Below are 24,728 nucleotides of genomic sequence, written 5' to 3'. Positions count from 1 at the left end.
CACTTTATTTAGGTTGAATTAACCTGCCAATTAAAATAACTTTTTTCACTTTTACAGTGCACTGAGCTAACCAGCAACAATATTTATATTCATAAGTTGTACCAACAAAGTATTTACAGCCTGTTGGTGGATCGGTGCCACATCCGCATTCCTACTGTCGCTAAACTGCATAACGGTATTCAGAATGTCTTCTATCTCTTATATCATCCCAAAACACAAAATCTCACTGAAAATAAATGACTTCAAAACACGTTGTCTCTGCAAAAGTGTGTCCATTCAAATGCCCAGTGATAAAGTCTGATAGCATACACTTACAGTAAACCCTCTTTTTACTGGTGTCCCTTTAACCTAGTCAAGAGCCCTAGATAGTGATTACTGATTATCCACCTTCAACAAGACTTAACTCAATAGACTATAATGAAGTAGTCTGTCTAATAAGAGGAACGTAGAAAAGAAATAATAAAAGAGTGAAACAAAAAGAATAGTAAACTGTATGTATGATAGAGTATTTTGTATTAAAGGTCCCATACTTTCTGTGTTTTTGAAGCTTTGATTGTGTTAACAGTGCGCAATATAACATGTGTTCATGTTTCATGTAAAAAATTGGTATTTTTAACACAATTTACTTGCTGAAAAAAACAGCAAGACCAGCATATGTTGTGTTTTGGTGCTGGTTTGCTAGTAAACACCAGCTAAACCAGCATCAGCACCAGCATTAGCACCAGCTAAACCAGCACCAAACCAGCATTAGCACCAGCATGCTGGTCATACCAGCAATACCAGCATATGTTGTGTTTTGGTGCTGGTGACCATCAACCCGTTTTGAGGACAGTGAAAACCGCAGTATAGACCCTGCTGAAAGAAACAGCATCAAACCAGCATAGACCTGCATAATTCCCGTGCTGGTCCATGCTGGTTTGATGCTGTTTCTTTCAGCAGGGTCTATACTGCGGTTTTCACTGTCCTCAAAACGGGTTGATGTCTTCCTTGTTCTATGAAGTCCCTCCTTCAGAAATACGTAACGAGTTCTAATTGTGTAGCTTGTTTAGTATGTTGTGCCGTTAGCTTAGCTGGCGACTGATGTATTCCTGTGGCAGAGGTTAGTCAAAAAACTGTTCTACTAATGTCATAAAAGTAGGAAGTAGAGGGCTGTAGTCCAAACTGTCCGTTCGCTGTAGGCTTTGAAAGAGGAATTCTGTTAAAGAAAATAAATCACCATGAACTTTGAGCCTAGGTGGAGTACCACATCGGTGACAGCTAAGACCATTTCTTGACAATATAAAAAATCTAGAGAAAGTTAGCTTGCAAAGCATTCCTGTGAAGTATTTGTGTTAAATTTAAATAGCATGGGATTGTACAGTAAATGGCATTGTAGAGTTTTGTTTAAAGAGCACTTATTGTCCGATTCACTTTTTACATTTCCTTTGGTGTGTAAGTGTGTATTAGTACATGTTAACGATATGCAAAAGGTACAAACCCCAAAGTAAACGATGATGCGAGTAATGGTCTCCAACATAAATCTCTTTTCTTGGACTACAACAAGCACACGGATTGTAGGCAACAGTTTGCTTCCTGGGATTGGTGATGTGGACAAGACCGACATTATCATAACTCCTTCAGACTCACAGCCTGTAAGTTAACTCCTGTTAGCATTGCATTGTGAGCGAATCTTTCAAACATGGTAAGGAGTGTCACATTTCCGGGTGAAGTCAGAGGTATTCAGGCCAATCACAACATACAGATTAGCTGGCCAACCAGGGACAAAGAGCTTTTCAAATCCGTGCGTTTTAGGAAAAGAGTGAAACCTGGAGCTACAAATTTGTTTTTTAACCATAATCCACACGAAAACATTGTATTATACCAAATACACAAAAAAGCGTTGTTTTTTACCGATGAAATAAGTGCTCTGCTCTTAAAAGCTTTTTATCTCTGATGGCAAATCCAATGACAGCACAGTACATCTGGGCACTAAACTTATACCGGCATATCTATACTGGACATCACTATAGAAAGAATGAATATTTGGATTGGAATCAGTTTAGGGGTCAAAACGAAGGGTGATTGATTACAGTACAAAAACAGCCCAGATTTGATATTGTAATTTCGTAGGTGTAAATCATGAAGTGCTATGCAGCCATTTGTAGGATGTGACTGTCAAGATTAGGGCCAACACATACTGTACATTGCAACCCAATGTATTAGCACCTTTCTTAACAAACCTGCGATTCTGAGCTATTTAAACTTCAGACAGTGTAATAAAAAGCACAGTAATCTGAAACAAGCCAAGTAATTATTGTTCTACTGTGTTGCAGTCTGTGTTGTGTTCTAACCAGGCGTGACACAATAAAGCTACAAGTGATAAAAGCTATCCCCTCCACGTAAACCAGCCATGACACGTAACAGGACATTTTGTCAGTCGATTGGTTCCTGTTTCTACAGCACTGCACCACATAGCCCCACCCAGTGAAATCTGATTGGCCAAAATGTGTCTGTGAAGTTTCAGCTCATAATACCCCATAGATCATTTAATCTATTGTTTTATTTTTTATTATTTGTCCCAAAATGCTGCATTTGGGTGGGAGTAAAAATTTGCTGTTTTCGTGTGTGTACCTTTAAATGCAAATGAGCTACAGCTCCTCACTCCCTTTAGAAAAGAAACACTGAGTGCTTTCAGTTAAAATAGATCTGATTCATGTGAATACGGCCTGAGACGACAGTACTGTATCTCACTACTCAGATATGGAGGACAGCATACAAATTGCTGAGGGAATAAACTACGGTAATGCAGCACTGTCAGTCAGTGGCTTTATCATTGTGACATCACATTAACAAGAGAATCAAAAAGGCATGTCTAATGAGACTGCTTTGGTTTAATGGGGATTAAAAAAAGATGAATGGTGGATTTTTTTTTTCATTGTAGGCCTGTTTTCATTGTTCATACACTGTCAACACACACTTATGTCCAAACATCTTCACAAAGGGCACTAAATCACGTTTCCACTCACATCTCTTGCAACGTTCAAAAAACAATCTCTTCCAAAAATACTTGACATAGATATTGAACACATGATCTAAAAACCCTAAAAAACACCTAACTCTTTATTTTTATCTTAACAGGTATGTTTCAGAATAGTAAAAACTTGGTATCTTGCTATAAGCACCTTTTGTACTATTTCCTCCCTATGACATATCGCTTTTATTGTTTCCTAATCTTTGTTAGTTGCTTTGTATAATGTAAATGTTGTAAAAGTAAATTTTGCATAATAGGTGTCCTTTAACTGGTTGAGCATTGTCCTAACATAACTGTAATAGGTTAGAACCACTTATGGAAAAGAAAAAGTAAAGATTAAATACACCCTAAGTCACTTTAGATAAAATTCTTCCAAATGTATAAATGTAAAAGTTTTGTTGTCATGCCATGCAGCATTATTTGCTTGCTTTTAGCCAGGACAAACAGATTACTTATTGCTGAAGACTTGTTGCATCATGCCTGGTTAGGACACAATGTTAAACGAGCAACACAAATACAAGTGCATGTAACCCATCCCACACTATTCTGCTACAGACCTCAGATCATCTGACAAAACAAGATAAGGGTTCAGACTGAATGAAAAAAATAAAGACAAAAAATCCACATCCAGTAAAAAACTAGTTATTTTTTATTATAAATCCACAGGTCCATAAAGCAAAAGTTATGTGAACTGTTTGCCTAAAGGAAGTTATTTATTGTTGCTTGTGTGACAAAGAGGTCTGGAAGATGAAAAATTATCCGTGTTCCAATCTTAGTTTCCTCTGTGGGCCATATTTTGTATTTTAAATGGAGAAAGTATTATCTGACAAAAATTTCTCATATGAGTTATTACTGGAGCTCTCCTGTCCACAGTTGCTTAGTATGTAGTCAAGTTTTGCTTTAAAGCAGGTGTGAGGAAGCTTTGAAGACTGGACTGCTCAGATTCTACTGTAGACAATGACATATAATGCATCCAAGAATAAACAGAGTTATAAACTAGAAGCACCAAATAAATGGACTGATGTATCATACTAATGATCATACACCCCTTAACAGTCTGTGTAATTGGTACAGCCTGAACTGACTGCGTGTGTGTATATGCCTGTGTTTGTGTGTGTGTTCTCTACAAAACAATGATCTAAAACTCATATGACAAACTAATTCTATAAATAAATGCCATCTGAGAATTTAATCCTGAACAGATTGTCTAGAAGTAGATAAAAAGTCCTTCACATAAAAAAAAACTCAACAGCAATAACAATCATCTCTGCATGCTTCTCTACAGATAAAGGGTTAGCATCCCTGCTCCTGCATCCCAGAGGAGAGCATCCAACAATCCCACACAGAACCGAACCTGTGTTTACCTCAGTCCTAAGAATCAGCAAACACAAACCTTTATGACAACCCACACCGCCAAGTGCAAGACTTCATCCCTGACAGGAAAACATTAGCCAACACAAGGCTATCAGAAAGTGCCATCTGCTGGAAAAGAAGGCAGGCATTGATAGCATGCTTTAAAACTGTGAAAAAAAACCTATGCATTGCACCTTCTCTCTACTGAAAAACAGGATCAGTGAAATGTTACATACATAAAAGTGTCAGCTGATAAGACTGAGACGTTTTTCTACGCCGTGTTGAATGCATCGAAAAACTACTGCAGCGGCTGTTGGATAAACTACAGTGATTACAGTTCATGCGGCCCCTGCTGCAAGTTGTGTTACTAAAAATACATCTTGTGTGCCGTAGACTATAACCAGCAGGCCTTGGCAGCACTCTGCTCTCTTCATTAATGTCATGCTACTAAAACCGTAATAGCCATGGTAAACTAATCAAAAGGCTCACGCTTTGCTACTTCTAATCACAAGCAGAGTAAAAAAAATGATGGTTTCATTTCAATATGACGTGGCTGATACAGACAGACTTAAAGTCCTTAATTGTATTTTACAGTGTAGTGTAAAACCGAAACAGAATTTAATGCATTTGTTGATTCACTTATACTGTATAGGAAATATATGGTCTAATCATTTATGTGATATTTCATTGCATTTAGAGATACGGTATATGTTTTATGTATGATGTTAGTGAGTCATTTCAGTCAAGATGCCAATCATATTGCTGGCATTATTCTCCAACTGTTAGTCACTTGGGGAAGTTGGTAAAACAACAAGGAGATCCTACCAACAACCCAATGCAAAAAATTATGTTTTATTTTACATTATAGGTAATTACAAACCACAGTGAGCAGATGTGCATGAATCTACAACCGAGAAAGAATAATGTCATGTCAGCATAGGAAAATTGCTGTGATCTACTACGCTGCAGTGCCAACGTCTAAGGTAAAAGGTGTCAACACCAACTTAGGACTCCCACCCGTCCCCCTGCGCTTAGCACAGTTTTCCTTTGTGTCCATATTTGTCAACAGCTTTGTCGAAACAAAAATGCGCAAGTGTGCGCCGCAGACTCCCTCGTTGTGTTTTTTTTTTCAACCTCATTGAAACAAATTGTTAAACAACAGGAGAGCTGTTATACTGTAGGTATGACCAAACTAAACTGCAAGTAATTGGAAGATCACATACTGTAGCCATATAAAATGCATCTGTGCAGGTCATTGTACTATAAATGAGAATAAATGCTGCATGCCAGAGCCAGAGAGCAGCATCACTTTAAGTGATGCAGGACTGAGAAGATTGCTGCAGCATCCCTAAAATGAACCCATGAGCTCAATTCACACACACAAGCGCACGGCCCAGGTGCAGGGGAGAAACACTGTCACGCCGTCTGCACCATTGCAAAACTACATACCTGTGGGATTCACTTTAAAAAAAGTTGAATGTAAAAGCAATTGAATATCTCTATAATATACCTGATTGGTTGTAGCACTAGAGCACAAGTTATCCCCTGCTTGCCTGCATTCACTGACTTGCAGGCAGCACAAATTTGACTGCAGATCAGCACACAGTAAAGAGACGACGTGCAGGAAAATAAACGCAATGGCTCTTACCACTTGGGTTCTTGTTTTTCTTAAGACTCTTGCCACAAAGACACTGCAGCATATGCGTTCCTTTGCTGAAAATGTTCCAAAGAAACCACATTGATTTGGGCGAGGAGCGATCCAACAGCTTAGACACCCTGATAAAGAACAGATCCCCGGCGTTGCATAATAATAAGAACACAATGGGATGCACAGTTTTCCAACAGTATCATAGAAAAATATGTATTAGTATCCAAGCGTCTTCATGCAGAAGGGAAAATATTCTCTTTAGACTTGGCAAAACAAAGGTATTCTTCTCAGTAGCAAAGGTTGGTCGGTCATAAAAATAGACACTTTATGAATTGCATGTGCTGCAGATGCGTGCAGCAGCCCGTTATAAACTAACGTGAAAGACACGGCGGATCTTCCCGTTCCCTGTTAGTTCATCACTCAGATGAAGGGTGGATGTGCACAGCATCAGAAGCCTGGAGGGGATGCATTCCATTTAAAAGCAGCGAGAGCTCCGAGCAAAGCGCACATTTCCAGCATCAGGTCAATGTAAAACCTGCTGCTGATGTTGATGCTGCTGCTGGTGGTCAGTAATATCCATGAGCTTTCATCAATGTGAAAGCGCTGCGAGGTGGTGCTGATGCTGAGGACGCTCTTGCGGCTGGACTGCGGCTTGATGTTTCACCTGTGCATTACTGATCCCGTTTCCTCCTAAAAAGTATCTCGTATTCCTCTTTGCCTTGGATCTGTGTTGGATGGAGTCGAGAAGGAGGAGGGGTTGAATTGAAAGATTGCCTTTCCATTACATAAAACACGTGGTTTGGGCTCCGTCATATCACTGACGCTTTCGGCATTTCGCTATTGAGTAGCGTAGGGGAGTCCGATTCGTTGAAGCGAATCAGTTCAACGATCCGGTTCGTTTGAGTCATCCATTAAAAGTCTTCCACGCGCTGCATTTTACGTTGGATTTTTCAATTGGAGATTAAACGCGACATAATACACGACTGTCATCTTTTTAAGTTAGGGTTGTGTATTTATGTGCGTTTCAGTTCATCACTTTAAATTAAACCTAGTTTTTTTTTCAACATATAATGTCAAAACTCACTGTTTGTTTGATTTTGAAACTCCCATTTTCCTTTATGTCCACTTTAATAACGCTTGAATCATTTTGACCGAATCATTAAAAACCGGTTCAAAAAGATTCGCTTGAGAATCGGACAAAATGTAGCACAAAACTTATTTTTGTGTAAATAAAAATAATATTTTTATTTTATATATACAAATAATGTATTGTAAGACAATAAAATTATAATGTAAGACAAATAAAATGTGGAAATCATTCTATATAAATTCTTACATTTTGTGAAACTGATTATGTGGCATATCCAAGATTTATCTGAAAAAATGTTGACTGGCATAGACGATTAACCCCTTAGTATTCCTATAAAATGTGCCTAAAATGCCTAAAAATGACAGAAATTGTACCTGTGTTTGTATCATTCGAATTACAAGAATCTCAGACATGTTTAGCTTTTTGTTTTTGAAAAACAAGTTTATTGTCAAAGCATGCCATGTTCAGCCCACGGTACATTGGAACTTTAAGGGGCAGTTTTCAAGACAGGGATTAGCTTAAACCAGGACTAGGCCTTAGTTTAATAATGAAATATAACTAGTTTGAACAAATATGCCTTACTAAAAACATTACTTGTATGCATTTTGAGGCCAAACAAAGGGCACTGATGTATTTTAAGATAGTTGTTTTCATTTTGGACAGCTCAGTCTAGGACTAGTCTAATCCCTGTCATGGAAACCGCACCTAAGGGGTTTAATTAAGTCTGAATCTAATAAAAATTTAACCAAAAATTTAAACTGGTCATAGTTTCCTTACACAACAGTTTACAAAAATAAAATGATGGTTCATACTTCAATTTACTGCATTAATCTACTTTTAAAAAACACTTTTAATTAGCCCAAGACTTGCCGTTCTTTTGGGATGTCTAACATTCCCCTGTAAGACTCCATGTTTCTTGACTGGAATTCCCCACAGAAAGACTGACACAGCCAAATCATTCCCACTACATGAGGATCACAAAACCCAAATCTATGAGTCATCAAAGCAGAAGGCACTTGCCTGATTAAAGCAACAGCACAATGCTGTAAATCCTTACAAGACAAGTGAGATGCATCCCACTTAACACTGTAGTGCTCGCATTTGTCATGCAAAGACTTGCACATTAGAAAAAAGACATCATGCCCTGATTTTGCTGTTGAGTCTCTGCAAAGATTGTCTGTGTGCTGTATTTTTCTATCCTCTCACTGTTGAGCCTTTATTGATCTGTTTCATGTAATGTAAAACTTCATTGCACCCGAGGGAAGATCCTCTGACAACTTTGTCAGGCATCATAAAAATACTTTCACTTGATTGTGGAGTAAATTGCTTATGCAGTAAGAGAAAGATATTAATTTCATTCATTTCATTTATGCATTTGGCAGACGCTTTTATCCAAAGCGACTTACAGTGCATGTACACATTTGATCAGTACAGATATGTTGTAATAAAATAATAAAATAACCAAATTAAACCAGCTAGCTGGTAACACTGTGGAGTAAACAACAGTGTCAGAAAAAAGGGTAAAAAAAATGGTCCCAAGCTGTCACTGGAGCAGTACCCATCTAAAAGGTCTTAATATGTATTATTTACCGTAGGTGGGTATTTCTCAGATTAAGGGCAAAATTGAGTTAGTGCAATTTTGAAAATTTTAATTCCAAATTTGACTAATTGTTATATATCAAATTATCAGTCCTTGAGTCAGGAGCGACGTTATGAGCTTGGTTGAGATCATAAGATAAGGGAATTTATGATTTTTTTATGCCATTTTCTTAGTAAATGTGTCTTTACCATCACATCATCAAATATATGGAAAAAATAAAACTTAAATGATAAATCAGTGCTTTTAAAACATTTTGTGATTTCACATGGAATCTAAATAATTTAAACTTAATGAGATTTTTACTTGCAAGATGAATATAGTCATTTACGTATCTAAATTTCTGATTCATCAATCTACCATGGCTTGGAATATAAGCTTATTTTAAATGAATGCCATATATCAAAACTTTTTAATACAGTGATTATTTAGACTGTCCAACATTGTCAGAAATGTATAATTGTAGGATGCTTTTGTGTTTAATACATAATTTATTGGCAAAAAAAAAAAAATATGTATGGTGCTATTAATGACTGTGCTGGTAATGACATTTTTGTCAAAAAACTAGCCCTACTAGCTAAGATGATGACTAAGCAAGTGTAGCTAGCTTTCTACATGTTATGTACACCATATTAACTATTAAAGTGATACAAAATTTCAAAAATGTTTAAAAATAAAGAAATACAACACATATGGTAATGATGCAATTGTAAATGCCCAACACAAAAAAATAAAGATTAGATTTACTTACTTTTCTGGACATCAAGGCATCAGTCTTGCAGCTTGAAATCCATGTGCTCCACTATGTCATTAGGTTACCATGGCTACCAAATAAACTTTTGATGAAAAAATAGTGGGAAAGTCCCTTTATGCAGAGCGTGTTGGTAAGCTAAACCATGGGACATGTAGAAATTAAGAAAAATAAGTTACAAAATGCATTTATATGCTTAATCTGTGCATGTAGTTTATTAGTTCAAGTAAAATTTTATTCATATGCATATATTTTTTATTAATTTGTGATAAAAAATTTTTTTGATATATGGCACGACATTTGAAAAATCTGGGGAAGGATAACACCACAACACAGATATTGTACAATGTGATAAAATTATTAGTAAGAGCAGCCATATAAAGGTCTTGTTTTTGTTTATACTAATTAATGATGCTAAAATTTATTAGATTTAATTCTTTTTTAATAGGATTACACCCTGTGGACATAAATAGGCCCGAATCCTGGGAAATACCCAAGTACAGGCATGTATGCATTTGTAACTTTATGGTACTTATATGCACTCTTTGGTACAAGTATGTATCTCCGGGGTACTGTATTAATATGACCTCATTAGGGGCAAATGTGTACTTTTTGAAAGGTCGAGTGATAGCTATATGGACCATTATTGACCCATCTTTCCGACATTGTATAGATTTGTCAATTTAAAGCATTTTCTGTATTAATTTCAATTCATGCTAATTTCTGCATATATGGCATAAATTTTTTTTTTTCATATTTTATTTAAATAAATTAACATTTGTTAATATATTATGAACAAACATGAAAAAACAACAAAGAATAGTATAGTGTAAACCATATAAATGCTGTAAAAAAAAATCATGATTAGTTCTTGATACATATTAACTTAAAATTCCTCCTTATTTTAAAGTAATATATTATCTGAACCATAATAAGAAATGGGCACAATGATGTTTCTACATACAAGAAGTGCATATAAAGTTTTTCCCCCATGGGTGATGAAACAAATACTGTAACACATATAACACTCAGCAGTATGTAAAAGTACCACTGTCAAAGCTTGTATAAAAATCATTCCACTTCAATATAAAAAGCATGTGGGCAGCAAATGATGCTTTAATATAAACTGTCTGTCTGTGTGATGAATGAGGCATTGGCTCTAAATCTACCATGTGTGCATAACCCTCCATCCTCTACTTTCCACATGTGCTTATAAGACTACAGTACACATTTCCCTTGAATGATCTGCACTTTTCATTACTGCATAATTACGCACAAGTGACCTTTTTGTAAAATAAATCTAGTGCTACCTTTGTGCTTATTTATGGATGTTAAACAAACAATAGAGTTGTATCTTTAAACTAAAGCAATAATGTTTTTTCCTTTTTCTGTTTTATCAAAAGCTAAATGTATGACAGTAATCGATTATATATTCTGTCAGAAATTATTAATTATTTTCAAAAATATTTTCTGTAAAAAAACACAGTTACTTCGCTGCCATGTGAATATTATTATTTTTTTTTTTTTGCGCAAATAATGTGTGAGTTCCCCCACAGTATGACTAACAAAGCAAGAGTACTATTAAAATGAATCTGATAAATCCCACACATACATGAAGCAACACCTCTCTAAATAACAGTCACTTGTTTTAACCAAATGACCACATGTATTGTCATATGTATGGTTTCAGTATTTTGGATTTAATTTTCTTTGCCATTCTCTGCATGTTAATTGTTTCCAATGGAGTCCGCATCTCCATCTGGATCAACTTGATTCAGATTAATAAAACCCCACCCCTAACACCGCCCCTAAACCCAGCATCACTGGAGTAAAAGCAAATCATACAAATCTTATGAATCATCTCGTAAAATACAAATTGCCATGACATTTATTTCTCTGGACTGATTCTGGCAATAAATTCTCAATATGAATCTTCACTAAAATCATCATATAAGATGCAACTATAACAGCAGTCTTTTAACTATCTGACCCTGATTGAATCTGGCAACTCATTAAAAAGCAGACTCCTCCTTTAAGCCATACATTTGGCCCTGGTCACCTGCAATGAAGGTTGTGTAGCATGAAATATTTTAGGATTACTGAAATAAGTGATTTATCTGAAAGTGCCCAGATGTGAAAGTCTAATGCATGTAAGTCTCTCTCTTGTAGAGCCTGAAGCAATCCAGACCTTTTACTGTCAGAGCTGCTTTAAAAACAAACACAGTAGTGATTGAGTCACAATGAATATTAGTGGGCATATTTGTCCATCGTCCTTACTGGGCCGGTGTTGTTGATGCACCATATTCCCTCCATCAGTTTACTTGACATGCAGTGCCCATGGACATTTCCCCGCAGCAAGTGCACTTTAATGATGTTGTTCTAAAAACTAGAACAGCTCATGCTTCATAATAATCATCTCACAGGGAGCGTCCTGACCTGTATAAACTAAAGCAAGCAACATGTTCAGTTGCTTAAGATGGAAGTTGTTCCCTAAATGATACCCCAGAAGTGCTGCTGCGATGATGTTCCCAGTATGCAAAGTGATTGTGACGCATTGATCTAAAATGTCTGTGGGAAAAAGCTTATTGGTCAACTAATTCGTCAAATGGGAAATGATGTGTGTTTCACAGTGTGAACAAATCAATAAAATAATCATTATAATACTAAATAAAATTGATTTGGGACATTTTTAATTTAAAGGATATTGGATTTTATGCATGTGTTCAATTTGGTTGTGAATGATAAAAAATGAGTAAAGGTAAAAGTAAAAGGACAAGCAAAGCCTTCATAAAATGCACTCATTTATATAGTATACTGTGCAAATATTATAAGTAGAAAATACAGGAAATATGTACAAAAAATAAAAAATTTCAGGACTAAATCTTGAGTGTTTAAGAGCAAAATAAAGTAAAAATACTCATTTCTTTAAAATTAGAAATTAGGATTTATTTTATTTAAGTTAAAGAGATCCTGCAGTTTCCTGCTATTGCTCAAGTGGAAAGGGAGTTTACTCTAAAAACTTGATACATTTTTACATTTGTATACAGTTTTTAATACTATACACCTTTTCTGTATTTTCTGGATGTATTCTATTAAAGAGAATGAGAAACAATTATATATATATGATTACTATAACTTTGCAAAAATAACAAATCAAATTCTGGCAGGGTGACTTTTGTACAGTACTGTATATGTAAAAGATAAGTGGCACAAACACTGGGAACCATAAATCCACAGACGGCACAAAATTTCAGTAACACTGTTAATAAGTGTTTACGTCATCCCAGGAAAGAGAGATGCTGTTGAGGATGTGACCGTCACTACACAATAACCTCTCATGGGATTGGTTGCCCTGATCACTTTCCATCACAGTGAGAGAAAAACACTGATCTTACGCGCTCCTGAAGGTACACGTCTGTCTTTTCGTTCTCAGTAGGGACCAGTGCTACCCAGCAAAACAAGAGGGAACAATGGGTATTTGTATCATGCAACGTTGCCAGTTGAAATCTCCAGAGAACATGCCATGAATTCAGCTTCCATGCATTTGGAGTGAGAACAGAGGAAACAACCTTTACACATGATTTGTATAGCATACGCTGGATAAACAAAAATCAATAAGCACTTTCTTACATAGGTTGTGACTAGTTGTGAATAGTTTTTGGATTTAAGCATTCACAAAAATTAGCAGTTTGCTTTTTTAGAGCACCGGACCAAACATCCAACTGCATCATAAAATGTTAATGGCATATGTTCGTTTTCCACATGAAATTCGCCAAAGACTAGGAATAGATCATACACCACTTCTTGATAATTAGACACCGATGGGTCAAATTGCGCAAGAGGGAATTTTGGCACATGGGCATTATCTATGGGGAGAGGAGCTTACCAAACATGCTTTCTGTTAATGATGCCTGGCTTTGCCTGTTCCCTTCTGAGTTTCCCTGGAGCTAATTTACTGGAACATCGGCACCGTTGAGACAGTCTTATACAGGCCTTTTGAAATCAGACTCCGAAGGCACGGATAACGAATGAAAGCAACTAGCGTGTTTCATATAAAGAAGAAGTAAAATTTTTTTAGTCAAATTGGAACAGGCATGGACTAAGTATAGTGGGCATATGCTTTACAATTAACTTACATCGAGTCATTTATCCTGCTTTGTCCACAATTGTCCGTCTCTTTTTACAGTACATCTTGTACTGAAATAAACTCGTGCAGACCCATTGACCGTTCCACAGCAAATGTTTTAATTGCTCATAAGTTAAGACTCAGCAAAGTTTATCTCTTCTGAACTCTGCAATGAAGAGAAACATTACTACAATCTATTACTCAGGAGAGCAACTGTTTCAAAAATGATTGGTATGTTGTTTTGTTTAGACACTTTGCTTTTGTCTGCAATCATGTACAGTACAGTACAGTACAGTACATAGCAATTATGAGTCTAAATGCCTAGAACTGAAAGAAATCTTATTGCTGTAAAACTGAGGATCTGATATGCTGTCATGGTAACAATATGTGCAGACCAAAAAAAAATAGAGAAATGCATGCAAGAAATTAAATCCAATAGGAATTGTTCACCAAATATATAAATTCTGCCTGCTTTGTTTTCTTTTAGGAAGTTTTTTTCTTCTGAGATCACCAAAACACAAAAAAACATCATTTGAATTAATGATGCCAAACACCATTGGTTCTGAATGTAATAGTATGAAAATGCACAAATAAGATTTGAAATCTGCGCTGCAAGGCAAGATTTTCAGTTAGTAAATAAAATGTTTGTTTATTCTGCACAAAATTTTAATAACGTGAAAGGACTATTTTTGTGGTGCTTTTTGTCCTTTGTGGAGCTGGTTTAATGTTTTCGTGTATATGAAAAGCAGAAAAGAGTCATACAAAATGATGGAAGAATTTGATTTCTCTGTGCATTTTTCCTTCAAGAAAATAATTAAACAGAATGGGAGCTTTAACACCACCTGTGAAGAGTCTCCTGAGATTTTGTCTTTTAATCCCACTAGCAGCAGATATTCGAACACGTCATTACAAACCTAAGCTACACATTAGGCAGTGTACTGCTCGCGATCATCATCCAAATCAACATTCAAGATGTTAAATGAAGATATTATATCCTACAAAACCTCTTAATTTTGCCTTTATTGTCCCAGTACTTAGTTGGGAAAATAAGCCAGGCATGTTGCAGCATGAGGCAGCTCATATATATGTTATTATGCAAACAAGCAACAACGCTGTAAACGTTTGATCAACTTAAAGCAACACTATGTAGTTTTTTTACCTTTAAATAATGTCTCTAAAATTATTTCAGTGATAGAACAACTTTTAACTGGACAAATTGTACTGTTGCTGCAACCTGAGCAGCCTCCTAGCTGCTACAAGCACACTCTGAAAGTGGCAGTGGAGGGTAGAGCACACAGCCCCACCCCTCCCCCTGCCTGCAGAAGAGTGTCTGATACCAGGCACTGTTGCGCTTTTCAACCACATGGGGGAGCTGTAAGTCATTTTTACATGAAAACTACAGTGTTGCTTTAAAAAATTACTTCAATTGGTAACGCTATGTCACTTTAATTGAAAATTGTATGTTTAAATATTTTTGGTGTTAGTAATTGAAGTAATTTTTTACCTTATTTTTTTTATTAAAGTGAGAAAATGCAAGTTGAAAAATGTGTGACTTTAGTCGTTACCAACTGAAGTTTTTTAAGTTGATCAAACTTTTACTTTTTACAGTGAACTTAAATCAATCACTATAACAATCTCAATACAAATGAAACTTTAAAATACATAACATCAAAAACGATTTTAATTATGAGCTATATTGTGAAATATACTATTTAATAACAGGTTTAATTAAAAACAAAATTCACACATTTATATATATATATATATATATATATATATATATAGACCGTTTCAGCAGTAACAACATAAACAAGCGGCTGTCGCGGTCCGCACGTAACTTCCGGTAAACTCCGCTAAGAATAAATAATAACAAAGTTCTTTAAACGTAGTTTATTTATATAACAAGCAAAAAAAACAACACATAGATTACCTAGGAAACCAAAACATTTGTTATTTTCGACGAGGCATTCGTTCAAGAGATCAGTTTAGTAACTAGTCAGACCATTAAAAAAACGAAACCGGAAGTAAGGTTCGGATCCAGACGTGTATCACGTGCGTCCGATGAAACCGTCTATATACTATTTATACACTCACCTAAAGTATTATTAGGAACACCATACTAATACTGTGTTTGACCCCCTTTCGCCTTCAAAACTGCCTTAATTCTATGTGGCATTGATTCAAAAAGGTGCTGAAAGCATTGTTTAGAAATGTTGGCCCATATTGATAGGATAGCATCTTGCAGTTGATGGAGATTTGTGGGATGCACAACCAGGGCACGAAGCTCCCGTTCCACCACATCCCAAAGATGCTCTACTGGGTTGAGATCTGGTGACTGTGGGGGCCATTTTAGTACAGTGAACTCATTGTCATGTGCAAGAAACCAATTTGAAATGATTCGAGCTTTGTGACATGGTGCATCATCCTGCCATCAGAGGATGGGTACATGGTGGTCATAAAGGGATGGACATGGTCAGAAACAATGCTCAGGTAGGCCGTGGCATTTAAACGATGCCCAATTGGCACTAAGGGGCCTAAAGTGTGCCAAGAAAACATCCCCCACACCATTACACCACCACCACCAACCTGCACATTGGTAACAAGGCATGATGGATCCATGTTCTCATTCTGTTTACGCCAAATTCTGACTCTACCATCTGAATGTCTCAACAGAAATCGAGATTCATCAGTCTTCAACTGTCCAATTCTGGATTGTCTTGACCAGGACCACACCCCTAAATACATTAAAGCAACTGCCATGTGATTGGTTGATTAGATAATTGAAGTAATTTTTACCTTATTTTTGAACAGGTGTTCCTAATAATCCTTTAGGTGAGTGTATACAGTACTGTGCAAAAATCTTAGGCCACCATGCCAGAATTAGATTTATTGTTTTTGCAATGTTATAGTGATCATACATATAATTGTTTCTCAGTCTCCTTAATAACCTACACCCAGAAAATAGAGGAAATGTGTATATAGTATTAAAAACTGTATAGAAATTTAAACTGATGTGTTAAGTTTTTAGGGTGAACTTCCCTTCCACTTGAGCAATAGCAGGAAGTTGCAGGATCTCAATAAAATTAAATCCTAATTTTAAAGAAATTAGTCTTTTTACTTCATTCTGCTCAAAAATGCTCAAGATGTGTTAAGTGCCAAGAGAGGTCACACTAAACACCAACAATGCATAAAGACATTTAGTCCTGAAAATTTATTTTTTTATTTTTATGTACATAATTCCTTTGAATATAGGAATATAATTTTGAATAAGTTTGATTATAATATTTTTTTCCAGTGCTGGAGATTCCATTTCATCTACTCTTAATACCGTGACAGTTCATAAACTTGCACAAATATGACATTTCTGCAGAAAATGTCAGGCCTAAAGATGACTCATTGCTATCTAAATATAATTTAGTAATAATTCAGAAATGCCTGCTTGTTTAATCATTATATGAACATAACCACTGCTGCTCAGAGTGACACACTGAGTGCAACTCATTTAAGGTTATGTTTACTTGAACCACATTGGTACAACAGAGGTTTCCAAGTAACTGAGCAACTGTTGTCAGGATTAAAACTCTTACTACAAAGTCCTTATATTAATCGCTCTCAAATAAAAAGCTAATATCACAACAAAAACACAATACAAAGCAACTACGCTTATGACAATTGTAATAGGTAATACAATTTTGCTTTGTTCTGCCTCTAATGTGGAAAAGTCAGGCACTCTGTCAAAATAAGTCATTTGTTTTTTCTTGATATAAGTTGTGTCTCAAGTATATTCTGACTGTAAAACAAGACAAAAAAAAAAAAACAAGGAACAATTCTGCAATGCAAAGCTATTGGTTTTGATAAAAAAGTTCATCATGATATGTCTAATAAAGACTAGAAACGCTCTACTTACCATGAGCCACATCTTACTCTCAGGTGTAAGTTTTGTCCACCCATGAGTCAAATAGGCCGCAAAAGGCAGCTGAAGCTGGGACACTCTCTGTACTTCATGTCCTTGGGACAAAAGACACACAAAGCATTTTACCACATTAAGTCTTAGTTTGCGTATAGATGCATATGAGATCTAGGTGATATGCTGGGTCACCTATTAAAAGCTTACAAGTTTGCAAATTCAGTTTTGTAATGTTACATTTTTTGTGCTAGAACGCCACAGCAAGACACGACGAGGACTATGTAGGCCAGTCTTCATATAATCACTCTCAATAGAGTTATGGCCTTACATTAAAATGTTGATAATCTGTATTCAGGAAAGATGTGCATAATGGTGAATGAATGGGTACCGTTTACAGCACTACAGTGTTTCGGAGAGTATCATTTCATAAATGTAGACCAGCAAAACTGCTCTTGCTTTCTGAATGGCTGCCATGGCAACAACCACATGACTGCCTCAAAACTCAGGCTGAACTCATATCTCTGTTCATTGTGACTCTTGGTGCAGGTGAATTCAAGGCTACAGAGACAAAGTAATGCAGCATCAGGCTTATCAACCAATTTTGCCAAGTGTCAATAAATATCTGCAATACAGATGGGACAAAGACTGCTATGAGATCCACAGGACAAAGGTAAAATGGTGGTTTATTATAGTAGACACAGCACTGGGTAACAACTTGTTATATGGAGTACTTAATACCATGGTGCAGAAGTATAGTAATGATTAGGTACTGCAGTATCCTGTTAATCAGGGTACAGTACCATTGTCCTAGTACTTTATGGTGAGCGTTTAAAGACTTAATGGTTGTTAATGGATATTTGACAGGTTAACATTTTATATATAGCTTAATTTAATTTACACCATTCTAGTTAAAGTGTACTAGTGTTGATGTGTATGTTTTATGGAGTTATCACTGCATCATAAATTGTTACTTTCTGTATGAAAATTTAAGGTTAAATCTGCAAAACCAACTATTAACACAACTCCACCGAAGACCTACAACCATTTAATTGTCAAGCTAAAGAAACAACAGGTAGAAGAGCTGAACTATCTTCTGTTGACCACCAGATGTCGACATCCCCACAACGTAACATCAGCAATTTATACATATCCCTTTGAACTCTTAAACTTAAAACTTTAAAATAATAATTTTCAGCTTGAAGATGAACGAGTTTCAAGAATCAAAAGAGAAAATCACATGCTCTTAGATAAAATGTCCCATATAATGCAGACTGCTGGGGGAGTTGACTGCAAAAATGACTATGTAATAAAAAGGTGGGCCTGAATTTTCTGACATTACAAAAAGTATTGGTAGATTTTTAATTTCACTATTATGTATTATTGCATATGCACTACTTATACTATGTCAAAGTAAACAAACACTTTTGCTTTCTGATTTAGTCTTGGCAAAGAGAAAAGACAGATGGAACTGCTGCATATCACTAAAGAGAACCAGCGGATTCTACAGCGCCTGTGCACCTGCAGGCCACATTATAACATTCAAACCTGGCACAACCAGTGGCTGAAAAACATAGAGCTTATGGATAATATAGCAAGATATCCACGTCAATACACACAAGTGAGCAGGGCAGTAGCCTAAAAATAGCAGATAGATTTTATTCTGTGTGTATAACTACATATTTTGAAAAACAAAATGCCTTTATACATTAAGCCTTTTTTGTGCATATTTAATAATGTTTGCTAAAACTATTTTTTTATCATGTGTTTCAAAGGGATCCTACTTACCACCTATTTCAACAGACAGGCATGGGTCTGTAGTCCATGACGGAGCTAAGATCAAATCGAGACATGTGCATGAAGACTCTGCCAGTGTGATGAATGAGAAAGAGGAGTTTGATGAGGAGGCAAAATCTGAAATCAAAATTACATCTGAAGATGAAGCATAATTCATGCAGGACTTTGCTATCTAACTTCTTGCACTAGAGAGTTTAAATCGTTAAAATGTAACTTTTTCTATTGGTCTTGAACAGTGTTGGGTTTAACTAGTTACTAAGTAATTAGTTACTGTAATGTAATTAATTTGTCCTTAAAAAAGTAAAGTAAGGGAGAACTTTTTTTCTGTAATTTAATTGCAGTTAATTCTGAATACTGTATATGGACTGAGCAATTATATATAATACAATACGGGATTTAACATACAAAATTTAACTCTAAGGTTAAAATGCATTTTTTTTTAAGTATCCTTCTCACTTTAAATACTTTGGTGAGTTAATAAGAATAATGGTAACACTCTCGTGTAGTTTACAATTCTCACTATTAACTGGCTAGTTGTTAGCATTCATATTACTGAGATATTGGCTGTTTATTAGTACTTAAAAACACATATTAATGCACGATCCTGCAAAACCTTATTCTACATCCTTAAACCTATACCCAATGCCAATACTTAAATTTAACAACAACTTTACTAAGTATTAATAAGCATTAATTAGGATAATATTGAGGCAAACATAGTTAATAGACAGTTAATAGTTAGAATTTGACTTTAAAAAGTGTGACTATAATAATTTATGTATTTTTATATGATTTCTTTAACGTTTTAAGCCTATCTTTGTATCATTTACTAAACAGGATTTAGAAATTAGTAATAAGTAATTAAATACTTTTAAGAGAGAGGAACTTGTATAGTAATATAATTGCAGGACTGATTATGTAATTAGTAATGAATTACTTAAAAAAAAAAAAATACACAAATAAAGCACACTTAGTGTTAATGCTGTAAAAAAACCTATTGGGTTCGGTTTTGGCCACTAGGGGTTCCTGTACTGCAACAATACTTTATAGATCCAAGCAATAGACAGTAAGATCCAAGCATACAACTATTTGTGGGTGCATATATGACAACCACAAACTAACAAACATAAAAGTCAGTAAATGAGATATTTAATTAAACTATATATATATAGTTATATAGTATATAGAATATATATATATAAAGAAATAAAAATGGAACTTTAAACAATTTATATGGAAGCAAGGACGTCTATTGATGATCATGTAAATTGACTTTATATACTATGTTTGCGTAGTAGAAAACATTATATTTTTATTAAACCCTTATAATATTTTTTATAAATAGCATAACACAAAGATAATAAACCATAATAGGACATTTTACGTTTTATATAAAAATGTAATAAAACCAGCTTTCTTTGAGTAATTATCATTAATAATAATACCCGAACAACACGGAATTAAAAAGAAATGAAGTGAACTTGGGGACAAACTCGATGAGTTATGCCTGATTGTGAGTAATGCGCGATCATAACGCTTATCGATCTCTCTGTAATCGACTTAGCGGGTCTGACCAAGTCGCTGAACATCACAAGGGTGGATTTGGCTAAAATGTTATTCTTAATAATTATTGAGATCTTTACACAGCTGACATAAACATGATGTAAAAAAGCGACTACACAGGTACACTTAATCTTTATGTTATACATTGACATTAAATGTATGTTGTTGTGAAGCTGCATTTGTTTAGCTAGCTTTGCTAACTTTATAATGGCCTCTGATGGATGAAACAGGAAATTTGACTGTGTTTTTAAAATATCCTGTAAGTTAACTACAATTTCTGTTCTCTATTGTGTAAATATTATGTACTTCTCAATATGTCTAGATTAACAATCTAGTAGATGATGTAGATGAGAGGATTTTGGATATACAACTGTACAAAACAACACTGCATCTATCACACAGTTTGGATTTATTCTTACTTTGTTTATAATAGTAATGCATATGCGGGATTAATTTAATCTAATTTAGTTTCATTAGCTGATCGTGTGCATATATAAAATACATCGCAGAAGAATGCGATTTTGCGTTACCTACTATGATGAAGGCCTTAGCTGTACAGTCGGCGGATGGGCTTGCCTGATTGGATGTATGGAAGAATTTAGCATGAAGGCGCTAGTCAACCGACCAATTACCAAACTGAAGGTTTATCTTATGAATATTAATTAGGTTGCCTGATTGGACGCTCCTATCGCCAACGTAACGTAACCTCATTAAAATTAATTTCCAAAACCTTCGCCATGTGCATCACAGTGAGTTCAGTTGACTGAATCACATGACATGCGGAATCCGGAATTGTATTGTTTTTTTATTATTTCCATCACTTAATAATTTTACAGTTACTATAATGCGATAGACTATAAAAGAGTTGATGAAATATGTAGCGGACTTTATGTGGAAAGATCAGATTGTGTTAATATAAAAGCTTAATAAACAGTAATACCAGATTGTTTATATGTGTATATTAAGTGATAGCATAAGGTTGATCAAACTGTATGTGTGGAATTGCCTAGATGTGTGGTCATATTCGCAGGTATAGTGTGATGATTACTTGTTAGACATGACATACATTTTTCTATAGATCTTCATTGTCCAGCAGTCCCCGTGTTTTAGGAGTAACTTCTCTTTACAGTCTGTCTTGTGATCTTATTACGTCCTTAAGCTTTGTTGTTAGTCAGCAGACCTCAGAAATGATCACATGTCTTTATTAATAATGAGTGAGCATCATATCCTGTAGTTCATACTGGACTTCGTTCTTGCTTGTAGTGTTCATTGAATAAATAATTGAGCTTTAATTTATATTATCATACTATGTCCCTACTACCTGACAGACATAAGCAGTTTCCATAGCAGTATTGTTCTTAAGACTCAACTGTAGTTTGGTTTGGATTGTCTAACAGGGGCAGTGAAATGGCTGCCGAAGACAAATCTTCCTCCTCGTCTGGGATGGACTGGAACTCCGAGCCGGCTCTGTCTCCCTCCAGTCCTTCCCATTTAACACACTTCAAACCTCTGACCCCAGAACAGGATGAGCCACCCCTGCGGTCAGCATACAGCTCCTTCGTCAGTCTGTTCCGCTTCAGCAAAGGTGAAGAACAGTTTTTTTACGCTAGCACACAGAACATCAACACCTGCATTTCTATATTCTTTTGCTTAGATCTGTAAATCACTAAGATGGTTTGTTTTCTGTTAAGAAAACATCAATTCATGGATCATTCTTCATTGCCATTGTGGTCACTGCGATCAATACATTTTAATGAATCAATAGCACTTATCGTATTATGTGCTTCTAATGGACTGCTTTGGTCCACCAAACCTTACACTGTAAAAAAAAAAGGCAGCGTAAAGTTAAAACAATACCTACTACTTTTAGTTTTGACCTGTGATAAGTTGACATAACTTATAAAAACAAGTTGGAATTGTTTAACATAATTTGTTAAGTTAAAGTTGCATAAAAATAGATGTTGATTTGCCAAAATTCAGCATTTTTTTTTACAGTGTAGGGTGTTTTCAGACCTGTAAACCAGTTGCTTTATTTCGAAACAGACATAAAATGGCATAACATTTATCTTTAAACATATGTGACCCTGAATCACAAAACTTTTTAAGTAGTCTTAAGTAGCACGGATATATTTGTTGCAAAAGCCAAAAATACTTTGAAGCGGTCAAAATGATTGATTGTCTTACTAAGAAAAATTGCATGATGGACTGAGGGCAATGAATTTGTTATGGGACATTGCTGGTGATGGGCCATAAACACAGTGATTATTCTACTTACTCTTATTTGTACATGACATGTTATTTGCTTTTGTAGTTTCGTTTGTTATATCTTAATAAAATATCAATAGCACTTTTTATTGGCAGTGTTGTTGAACAAAACTATAATGATTTATTCATAAACTATAAACTATAGTGACTTATTGAACTCTGTGACAAAAAGCTTTGAGATGGTGCATCTCAACTAGTTAGCAAACGTAACTTTTAAATTTACATTAGAAAATAATACCTCTTTTAAAGGAAAACACCACGCACTGAAAAAAGAACGGTAGGTATTAATTTGTCTAAGTTGAGGTAAGAACATAGTAAAAAAAAAAAACGGTGGTTTAAAGTGTGTTTAAAATGTGATTATCAGTGCAATCTTTAATTTAAACTACAGTACATTCATAGTGATTAAATCTCTAATATCTCCCTTTTATCCCTTTTAGAAAAATCAGGTGCAAACAATGCACCAGCAAAAAAGCTTGCTAAACTTGGTAAGTCTAGCTCTTGTACAGAAACAAAAGTGTAGCAAAAAAAAAATCTTGTGGAAAGCAGATATGGAGATGGTAAAAACATATTGCAGTTCCTTTATTAAATCAGGAAATCGCCACCAGCATTAAAAAAAAAACTAAAATGACTTGTGGAAAGCAGATATGGTGTTGGGAAAAACACACTGCAGTTTTTATATCAGGAAATCACCACCAGCATTTAAAAATCCTCTGCTTTTTGGCAAAGACAGAAATGTTCTATTGATCCTCTATTGGTTTTAATGTTTAGAGGAAGGACGGCCTCCATCAATAGCAGAGAAAAGTCATTCGGCCTCATCATCGCCACAGGGGCCGAGACGCAACTGGTCAAGTCCCTCCCATTCCATACATGGCTCTGAACCACACAGGAAACATTCAGAACTTCTCAGAAGAACATCTACAGCGTCAGGTACAGGCAACATATAACTTTACATTGACTCTTTTGTGTATTCTGCTGTCCACAGTTATTTTCCAGGTTTTTGGATTTCAATGACTGTATATGGAAAGCTAAAATAGTAATGCTGATAAAGTAATGTATACAAATATGATATCGTCACCTTCCTTAACTAATTTGACAAAAATGTTTTAGGCTGTTTTATTTTGCATTGAGACATTGAGACTTTTAACAATTTTACAAGCTTTTCTAAATTGCAGCTGCATCAAGAAGAACACAAGTTAGTTCCATTTATTTGTGTTTTCTGAGAAACCTGAAAAAATGACTTACCTGTAGGCAATTAGTTTAGGAAGGTGACGATATAGATGTTGTGGCTACAATCAAAAGAAAAGCTGCCAGTATAATGTAATATTTCTCTTTTGACTTTGGGGTGGAATTGGAGAAGATGTCTTTTGACGGATTTTGCTAATTCATTCTTTTTTCTAGTAGAGAATATAAAAAATATTGGTTTCTCTGTAGACAAAACCATTTCTCTAAATTCAAAGAAACCTAGTCTTACTAGAATTAGAAAGGACAATGTTATCAGTGCTTGGTTTGATTGATGACTGTTCACTATGGGTTATCACTAAAGATAACGGTGATTCTGAGGCAAGACTCATATGGTGTCACATGATCTGTTGCAGGAGAACAGCACCGATCATTAACTGTAACT

The 24,728-nt window shown here is 35.3% G+C and overlaps 3 protein-coding genes across 9 annotated transcripts in view; 2 read left to right on the top strand and 1 right to left on the bottom strand.

Annotated features, from left to right (window-relative positions):
* Nucleotides 1-6,823, bottom strand: part of fgf14 (fibroblast growth factor 14) — a 171,390-nt gene extending 164,567 nt beyond the window's left edge. Inside the window, exon 1 of the mRNA XM_065251782.2 lies at nucleotides 6,012-6,823. Within this exon, the coding sequence (XP_065107854.1) occupies nucleotides 6,012-6,102 (91 nt within the window). The 5' untranslated portion in view covers nucleotides 6,103-6,823. The remainder of the gene's footprint in view (nucleotides 1-6,011) is intronic.
* Nucleotides 6,824-18,056: 11,233 nt separating this feature from the next.
* cfap97d2 (CFAP97 domain containing 2) lies at nucleotides 18,057-19,511 on the top strand. Its single transcript, XM_065251793.1, has 5 exons — nucleotides 18,057-18,152; nucleotides 18,474-18,554; nucleotides 18,678-18,796; nucleotides 18,923-19,100; nucleotides 19,255-19,511. Exons 1-5 carry the CDS (start codon nucleotides 18,057-18,059, stop codon nucleotides 19,426-19,428), a joined length of 648 nt encoding a protein of 215 aa, XP_065107865.1. The 3' UTR covers nucleotides 19,429-19,511.
* A 1,318-nt stretch (nucleotides 19,512-20,829) lies between these two features.
* pikfyve (phosphoinositide kinase, FYVE finger containing) overlaps nucleotides 20,830-24,728 on the top strand; it is a 33,467-nt gene continuing 29,568 nt past the window's right edge. For 4 of the 7 annotated variants that reach the window (XM_065251785.1, XM_065251784.1, XM_073811946.1 and 1 more), the window contains exons 1-4: nucleotides 20,830-20,959; nucleotides 22,237-22,424; nucleotides 23,542-23,589; nucleotides 23,873-24,031. In XM_065251785.1, the coding sequence (XP_065107857.1) occupies nucleotides 22,247-22,424; nucleotides 23,542-23,589; nucleotides 23,873-24,031 (385 nt within the window). In that variant the 5' untranslated portion in view covers nucleotides 20,830-20,959; nucleotides 22,237-22,246. The remainder of the gene's footprint in view (nucleotides 20,960-22,236; nucleotides 22,425-23,541; nucleotides 23,590-23,872; nucleotides 24,032-24,728) is intronic. The other 3 variants (XM_065251788.1, XM_065251787.1, XM_065251786.1) reach the window with 1 other exon arrangement.

Source organism: Paramisgurnus dabryanus, chromosome 15 (assembly GCF_030506205.2).
Source record: "Paramisgurnus dabryanus chromosome 15, PD_genome_1.1, whole genome shotgun sequence".
In the NCBI taxonomy this organism is placed as follows: domain Eukaryota; kingdom Metazoa; phylum Chordata; class Actinopteri; order Cypriniformes; family Cobitidae; genus Paramisgurnus; species Paramisgurnus dabryanus.
The sequence above is the reverse complement of the archived record's forward strand: the minus strand, read 5'-3'. Positions and strand labels throughout refer to the sequence as shown.

Bases quoted from the DNA above. Each gene is read 5' to 3' on its own strand.
- cfap97d2 (XM_065251793.1), top strand. From the start codon at position 18,057: ATGCAGCATCAGGCTTATCAACCAATTTTGCCAAGTGTCAATAAATAT. The intron at 18,153-18,473 runs GTAAAATGGTGG...TGAAAATTTAAG, and splicing joins ATGAGATCCACAGGACAAAG to GTTAAATCTGCAAAACCAAC. The intron at 19,101-19,254 runs GTGAGCAGGGCA...TGTGTTTCAAAG, and splicing joins ATCCACGTCAATACACACAA to GGATCCTACTTACCACCTAT.